The following is an 8,786-nucleotide window of genomic DNA, read 5'->3' as shown; positions in this document are numbered from 1 at the left end:
GTCAAACTCAATCCGGAGCCCTCCACTACGGCGCGCCTCATCGCCTTAAACGGCGCGTTAAACCGTACAATAAATCAATCCAGTTCCTCACTGAAACTTCCCAATCGAACGTTTTGGGGTTACGCGGGCAGAACGCCAAGTGTTGTATGACGCAAGATAAGATCAATTAGCAATATGCCGACTTGAAATGTCGGAACAGATAAGACGTTCTGGCGCAGCGACCATGTTAAAGAGTGTATGTAATCTAATCTCCTTTCTTCCTAATGCTACCAGCTTATCTACATCCTAACAATGCCATTTGTGTAGCTGTAGCAGCGTTCTGGAATCTGCAATGCCGTCCTTGCTACTGTCAGCACTAGTTTTCTTTTGATTTTTAGAACGTAAACCTTGTATATATTTTACAGGGTATTCGAAGTTCTAGCGCGTCAATGGGTTTTGTGTGAGGAAGAAACGTACGCCAGCAACGTCACCGGCTACAGCCAGGCCGGTCACTGCAAGCACGTAAGTAGCGCGCATTTATTTGAAATTATGGCAGTGTTTTTAAATATTTGACGAATAGCCCTAACCTAATACCTCCCTCCACTATACGCAAACCGACAAATTTCTGAGGATTTATTTTTGCTTATAACTGCGTGCGTCCGCCGTTACACCAAAGACCATGTTCATTCGCTTTGTGGAAGTAATGAAAAAGCGGATGGCATTCAGTGGCGACTTGTCTGCTTGGTTTTACAATGCATTGTGCAAAATTCTTGAAACCTGAAACTTGTCCGAATGGGATTAGAGATGTAACATTGCGGTCAATTAAAAATTATGCGAGATCTAATAATGCAGTTTTAAGAATGCGTGAATATTTCTTCAACCATCTACGAAAACGTGAGGCACGCCTTCATGTTCACCTTTTTCTCCGGCTTTGTAAGCCGCAAGAACTTCCGTCCGATATCTCTTTTTACCGGTTCTCCAAAAAGCAGACACGTATTGCGGCCCCATCATTGATCGTTTTACCCGTCATTGTCCAACTACAAACAGTCGTGCTGGGCGTCAACCTGCAAAACGTCCAACTACTGAAAGGCGCACTTTACGGCCCAAACATCGGGCAAAAATTGCGTGCCTGTCTCCCCCCTCTTTCCGCTGTTCCACTCTGAAAACCTGTCGTGATGGGCCAACCACTGTGCATATCAACTTTGAAAAGACGTCTGACCACCTTCATGGTCCGACTTGTGGCCTGGCATTTCTACAAGTGTAGTTAAGGACTTCAGCTTCTGTGCTTCTTTCCAGCACCATAAACACTACATTATTGCGATTGCTTGCTTACTTCACCCTCTTCCTGGCCGTTCCTTGCCCTTTGGGAATACCGGAAAAATCGACTTGTACATGACCTTGCCTCCTTAACAGTATGAATAACGGTAGATTGTTACGGCCATTCATTCGCTGAACACCTGAAGCGCATTGCGGTACAATAACAGAAGTGGCAGAGATTGTGGTAGAGTGTGAAGCCGGACAGGTTTGTCCACAAGTGACGAAAACACGCTGCTAAGAGCAGACCAATGGACGGGAAAACATAAAAGCAAGTTACAGTGAATCGGGCTGGTTATTTATTTATGTTACGCGGTGGCCGTGAAGAAAGCGCAACAAAACGATTAGTGAAAAATGTTAACTTCATAGATACACTATCCGTTCCTGTTGCTATTCAAAATGCTCAAGCTTGCCCGTGCATATATATATATATATATATATATATATATATATATATATATATATATATATATATATATATATATATATATATATATATATAGTTATGCGTACTTCACTCACGATGAAGACTGGTCCTCCAGTGGAAATGTCAGTAAATCCCGGCCGCGGTGGCCACTTTTCTGATGGAGGCGAAAAGCAAAAACGCCCGTGTGTACGAGATTTCGGCGCACGTTAAAGATCCCCAGGTGGTCAAAATTAATCCAGAGCCCTCCACTACGGCGCGCCTCATCGCCTGCGTTGCGTCGGCGCGGTAAATCCTACAATCAATCAATCAATCGAAACGTCAGTAAACCACTGTTTTTGTTTTTAATCGGGCGTCTACCATTTTCTCAAGTGTTTCTTCTGGCTCCTCGACAAGTTTCTTTTACTGCTTATATATATATATATATATATATATATATATAGGTCAAAACTTGGGTGCAGACACTTGGAAAACACTGAACAAGGGTTTTATTGTTCCCAACAGTTTCGAAAGGAGAACCTTCCTTCTTACCTGAAGAAGGAAGGTTCTCCTTTCGAAACTGTTGGGAACAATAAAACCCTTGTTCAGTGTTTTCCAAGTGTCTGCACCCAAGTTTGGACCAATTGCTACGGTAGTCCGGAACTTCTTACCTATATATATATATATATATATATATATATATATATATATATATACACTGGAACATAGGTCGGCAGTATACAACATCAAAGTAGGCATAGGGGTGTTGTTGGGCTCTTTTTTACTACGCTTGGTGAAGTTAACATTTTATTTAAATACGTTAGAAAGAAAGGAAGAAAAGCCCGCGCCAAGAGTGGGGACCGAACCCACGCCTTTCGATTTGATCTCGAACGCCTTACCAATTCGGCTATCTGGGCGACTGAGTTGTCTTTTACTTTCGGGGGTATTTACATTTACTAGAACTTTATCTAACGCTTGAGTGTGGAAGCCAGCTCCCCTCCGACTACACGGGGAGAAGGGGACAGCTCCGCCGGTAGCGCAGTGGTCATCGCACCAGACGCGTATTCTGGAGGTGGTGGGTTCGGATCCCACCAGGCGGGCATTTTGTCTCCACTTTCTTTCTGTCTTTCCAAATTTTTTATTTGTTTCTATGACCTACCACATTCTCCCCTTTGCTTTCCGAGGCTTTCTTGACTACCAACCCTTGTTTCTGTCTTATTTCAACGAGCCCCTCATTTCGCATTCTGCTTCTCTTACTGCAGCCAGCGCGTTTACTGTACCCGATGTCTTGTGGGTGAGCTTCTGGATAACACAGACCCCCCCAAACGGGACCCATACACCTACCACAGAAGAGTCGGAGGTAACTGATACAGGAGTGTATAGGGGTGGGGGGGGGGGGGCGGAGAGGGGTATACCCGCCATAACAGCGAGATATGGGATAAAACATGTAGTAGGCCAAAGCCGGAAATGCACTGTTGAGTTTTTTCCGATTTCAGAAACTGTTGCTATTACAACTGAGCAATGTGCAAGGCGGTAACTCGGGTCTAATGGGCGTTGATAGTGTGAAGGCGGACATTCCTGCACATGACTAGTGTAGCTGTCGGCCAAGGGATGGACAAACGAACCATTAAAACGGGGGAGGCCAGCGCGGGTGTTTTCTTATTGTAATATAATTAACCACAGTGACCGCGAAGCATCTCGATTCACAAAACGTTGCCGTTGTTGAAGTGAACTCAGACAGTGCAAGGCACACACGGAGATATTGCGCCAGCAGTGTATTTAAATTCCTCGCTTTGTCCTGGAGAGTGCTCCAAGGGCAGGCTTTCTGTAACAAAGAAGATCAGCAAAAAGCTCCTTGCAAGGTGATAGCAGGGAACTGACCGGACAGCCCCAAGGATTGCCTGCAAGCATTCGCACGATGTGAAACACTGTAGTTTGCCTTCCAGGCAACGAATATGGAAGATCCGTGGCACTGACCCGTCAGCTGAAATGCCTACAAAAAAGGTGGCATCGCACATGAGAGATAGTAAAGCCTGAGATGGTGAAGCCTGGTATAGTCAGGGCTTAACGAAACATTCTGCGTCTTGTAAGTGCCATCGCAGCGCTGGTTTCAGCAGTGGAAAACAGGCCGCAGTTCTTTAGGAATCGCGCCGATTTTACGACTGCCAGTTCACCTTTGCTCGCAAGATTTGGCGGTTTCTAGCTGAGCAACAGCTCCAGATGTCGTGAGCATGCACTGGAGCATTCCGTATTTATTTTTACCACCGGGGGAAGTTTCACGTGCGCTTAAATATTATGACACGGGAGTTTTCGCTTTTGGCTTTCGTCCGACAAGCAGCCGCCGCGGACGGGATCGAATCCGCGGACTTCGGTTCAGCAACGCAATGCCTTAGCAACAAAAAAGAAAGCACGAAAAAAAAACTGACCATGGCTTGACTAGAAAACCGACCCAGCCTTTTATTCCTTGTGAAGCCGTCCCAGCAGACAAAATTTGGGCATTTTTGATCTTTTAGAAAATTTTCTGGAGCATGACTAGGTCTATGAAGTGTCAGGACTCATTGAAAGATTACAAAAGGGATTACCTATCATGCCGTTCCTCAAAATTAAAGTCCCTTATTTTACCTTTGAGACCTGGACTAGTAGCGTACTTCATCGAGGGCCGCAGTGGAATTCGAGAAGCTTCTCACTCGCATATTGAAAGGGGGCCACTTAAATGCGAAAACGCCTATCCCCTCCACGATGCAGCCTCCTGGGTAAAGGACAAATGCATTCTTGTATGACACGTCTATATAGGCAAACATTTTTCGGAATACAAAATGTGGTAGCATACCTCAAAACGTGTAAACACTGTTCAGTAAAGATAAAAAAAATAGAAATTCTTGATTAAACACATAGATAACTGATACTATCTGGTTTCTTTTAATTAAGAGCAGAAGTGGGCCTATTTGTTCTAAAACCAAAGAAAAAGGCGCTCAAACAATATTTGAACCGCGAAATGCAAGAAGCGATCGCGCTCAAGCCTTGTGCTCGTGGCTCAATCACCAGGCCGAAACCCAGCTAGAGGTTCAACAGCTAGCACGCCAGATTCCACCGCGTTAATAAAATCAAATTCACTAAACCATTATTACATATTTGGAGGACCTAGACACAGGGGAACAGGATGACAATTGTGCGGCGATGTCACGGCAGGAGGTTGCGTGGAGGAGGCGTCATATGAATATCGTCGTTCGACGACGTGTGCTGAAATCGAGCATATACGAGGTCAATGTTTTGTCTACAAGGCCAAAAGAGATGCTAGCGGCGTCAGCAGCATAATTGCCAACAATGCGTTTTTTACCTTCTCAGTGTCGAAAGAACAGGGCGGACGTGTATGTGGAGGGGGTACAGCTCTTTCGCAGAAAATTGCGCCAGGAGGAGAAAAAGGTAGAGTGACAAAACGTCCCGCCCAAGGTGAAGAATAATAGAAGAGCGCACCTGGGCAAATAAACGGCTACAAAAGGAAGTCCGGTTTTCTTTCGTTGAATGTTTCTTTCACGCTTTTTCCTGATTTATTTCTTCTGCGTGACACCAGGCGGCCACGGTTCCGAGTAGAGTGCTACTTCAAACCCGCACATGCGTTTTTAACAACGGCTCCTCTTCCTATTTGTTTTACTGTGTACCCAGAAGCCACGCGTGAGTCAAAAGAAACAACCAAAAACAATATACTTCGCTTTGTTGGGCGTAAAGAATTACCCCTCGCAGATGTAACAGTCCCAGCCCTTCTTCCCCTCTACCGTATTCACAGGAGACCACTTACCTTTTTTAATTGGTCTCGGTTTTTCTCTGGAGGCAACTGCACTCGAGGAAGTACATGACAACGGGAATAACACTTGCTGTAAAGAGCTGCCTAAAGTTCGTTTCCCCACGTACGCTTCTGTGGTCCTTTTTGGAAGCTAATGGTCAACGGTTTGAAAGCGTGCTTGCCCTGATAAACACGATTATTCTACAGAGATACAAAAGCTCTGAGTGGCTCACGTGTCCAGCTCAGTATTTTCTTCCAGAGATTTCCGACGGCAAAGTGTTTCCGTACCCCGTACAAGGACATGTTGACCCAAGGAAGCTTCCATTTGCTTCTATTGCTGTGCCTTCTTCAAACGGGTCTCTGTGTGCCGCACCGAAACGATAAGAGGGAGACAATCTTTTCTGGAGCAGTGCGTGCATGCGACGACTCTTGCAAGTAAGTTAGGCTTGGAAACAGGTGAGAAGGGTGTATTTCAGTGTGTTTAAACTAAAAGTGATCTGCTAGCAATGCTTCTATGTAGAGCGTTATGGTTCGGCTATCTAAATAGTTCAGCATAAAGCGGTTGCGTAGATCAAAGAATGCGCTTTGCATTTTGCAAACAACCTTGGGGTTTTGGTTTTGTGGTGTTTTTAAATCATCACAAAGTGTGAAAGGCGCGATCAAATTGATGATGTTCGGAAGATATACCTGCGTGTTGTTTAAATAGGCTTTTTTACAAACACAATCAGCCGAAACATAGAAAAAAATCTCTTACGTTTTTTGTACATTTGTGTTTATGCGTCAATTACATCCGATATTTGCTTTGAACTAAACATTGTTCACATCTACCGTCATGAACAAATGAAATGCGACCAGGAAAATATAAATCAGACCACCCAAATAACGCAATTTCTTTCCGTGCTTGGTTTGATTACAGTAACTTAAGTTCGAAAATGTGGCTTCCAATTATACCACTAGAGAACCATTATTGGACCTCCACCAAGAGAATTGTGCAATTGAGGGCATTTGGTTAATATTTTCGTGTTCGCAATTCATCGGTTTGTCACTGTACGTGCCTTAACATCTTTGGAAGTAGTTCGGGCGGTAACACCTATACACATTTTGCGGTCACGTTGTGTGTAAGGGTGAGAACATTCCTGCCACGTGAATTGTCAAAAATGCAGGCACTGTTGTGAAGGTGAAGATTTATAATTGATGCAAAATCTCTGCCGTGATTTACCAAGTTGTGCTTAGAATATACAATGGCGGCTTAGAACTAGGGTAGTGTGGATGCCTTATAAAACTTGTCTTTCTATGAAAATATGTTTTTATATGCTGAAATCGCTGTGGTTAGTGGGGAAATTGTAAAAGCCTGCCTTAAAAACATTTGGATTGGGGCTGGTACAATGTGGCATGGAGCTGTAACAAAAAAGAATGATGTTGGGCATCAGCCATGTGGCACTGTTATTTTCTTTGGCTTTGTACAACGTAACGTAATAAAGCCTTGAGGCACTTTCTTCAACATCACGCGAATATAAAGTGCGCTTTATATTTTTCGATATATCCTTGCTAGGAGACGGGGTTACCCATAAAGCTAAATGTGGGCCTTGAGGCGTGCCGTTTGGAGGTTCGACCTACTCGCAATTTTCTACGTCTGCTGGAATCCTGACAACCCGGTTTCCGCATCTGTCATAAAAATACCCGCCGCAACCGGGAATGCTCGGGCGTCCTTGGTACGACGGCTGTGACCGCACCGAGTATCCTTTCCATAGCTAACCACAATTTTGGTTTCCTAAGGGTTCAATTGTGCGGAGAATTTCTATTCCACTCGTGATCGAACCACGTTCACCGTACGAGTGGCCCAATGTTCTCTCATTAGCTGATGGACTAGTTACGTTTACATGAAGTTCATTACTCCAGGAACAAACCCGGGAAGCGCATGAAAACGTCTCTCTTACCTTCAAGCGAACGCCTTGTGGGCTCAATGTCACAAGCGCCACGTGCGCTTCTCCCCGCTGCGGTAGCGCCACGCACAACGCCTTGGTCATGGAACAAATCAATTCGCGGCCCGACGTCTTCCGAAGGGAAGCAGAATAATTGCTCGTTGCTTCAAAGGGGAGGCTGTAGAGAAAGGCAATAACGGAAAGGCTGGACGTTTTCTCTTACTCTCTGAAAGCATCTAGTCTCCGTCCAGTTCCTTCTGACTAGAGGAGATCGGAGAGTGGGATCGCGGGAAAGAAAAGGGCACATGTCTTCAGCCAACGGTACTAAAAAGCGGTGGCGGAATGAAACTACACTGCCGTTCGAGCCTTTTTTTGAATTCCGACGAGCAGCTTTTGTGTTTTGTCTTGCCCTGCAATTGTGTGCACGTTCAGCGGGTTTCCGCGGAGTGAAAACACCGCTCTTGGCTTGGTTTTCCTGTATCTTTAAAAAAATTGGTTTAACAGGGCTCATTCACGGCAAACTGCATGACAACGGTTCTATGTATGTATATTGGCCTACACGCAGAACCCTTCCTTAGGGATGAAAGCTGTCGACGCTAGAGGGAAGCAAAACTTGCTTGCCATCACTCGCCGGAATGATATGTCCCCTCTACGTCGTGTTTTAAAAGGCTTCGCTGGCTATCTATCATCAAAACCCAAACTATTCTTCTATCACGCACATTTGCCGAAAGTTTTCACCAATTAAAGGCATTGGAAAGGTGGCACCAATCCGCAATCGGGATGAACTCTTCATATCTGCTTGTCTTTCATTGGGAGAAAAATTGTTGTCCCTTTTGTAAATATGGTAATCTGTCTCACACTTCTTAAGGAACCCAAACCTTGTTTGCTCACATTGTATTAGACTCTAAGATTCTTATGATTTGTGAGACTGTTGAACTTCGTTTTTATGCACGACTATTTTTCAGGTTTACAACCGTCGAGACTATACCAGAAGACCTGATCTTCAAATCGGAATCCCGTACATACCTTTCGACATATGATGCGTGGACACACCTGCTAAAAATATCAACACACAACATTAAAATTGCATCTTTTTATTGGCACCTCACCGTAAATGCCTCATCGCACCCATCTTCAAAACAGGTAAAATCGGTTCGTTTATTACTAAATGCTGACGTTTACACAGTGTACGGCATATTTATCGGCAGTACATTTGACCTGAGTGGTGGCAAGCACAATAGCTATTCAAGAATTAGTACAAATTAGTCAATCACAAAAATCTGTCTCTTACGGATCGCCTTTCTAGCCAATCACGCCATTCTGTTTTCCCTTTAGTGTTAAATTCATACCTTTTGTATATTTTATTGTAAAATGCACCTTTTTTAGG

The 8,786-nt window shown here is 44.4% G+C and overlaps 1 protein-coding gene across 2 annotated transcripts in view; it reads left to right on the top strand.

Annotated features, from left to right (window-relative positions):
* Positions 1-354: 354 nt before the first annotated feature.
* LOC144143600 (5'-3' exonuclease PLD3-like) overlaps positions 355-8,786 on the top strand; it is a 28,301-nt gene continuing 19,869 nt past the window's right edge. Inside the window, exons 1-3 of one of the 2 annotated variants that reach the window (XM_077675422.1) lie at positions 355-501; positions 5,737-5,912; positions 8,365-8,542. In XM_077675422.1, the coding sequence (XP_077531548.1) occupies positions 5,779-5,912; positions 8,365-8,542 (312 nt within the window). In that variant the 5' untranslated portion in view covers positions 355-501; positions 5,737-5,778. Of the gene's footprint in view, positions 502-5,723; positions 5,913-8,364; positions 8,543-8,786 lie in introns of both variants that reach the window. The other variant, XM_077675423.1, reaches the window with a different exon arrangement.

The sequence above is a fragment of the Haemaphysalis longicornis genome, unplaced genomic scaffold (genome assembly GCF_048455015.1).
Source record: "Haemaphysalis longicornis isolate Haplotype H1 unplaced genomic scaffold, Haemaphysalis longicornis Haplotype H1 scaffold_6, whole genome shotgun sequence".
NCBI lineage: Eukaryota > Metazoa > Arthropoda > Arachnida > Ixodida > Ixodidae > Haemaphysalis > Haemaphysalis longicornis.
Note: the sequence above shows the minus strand (reverse complement) of the source record. Positions and strands in the feature narration are given on the sequence as shown.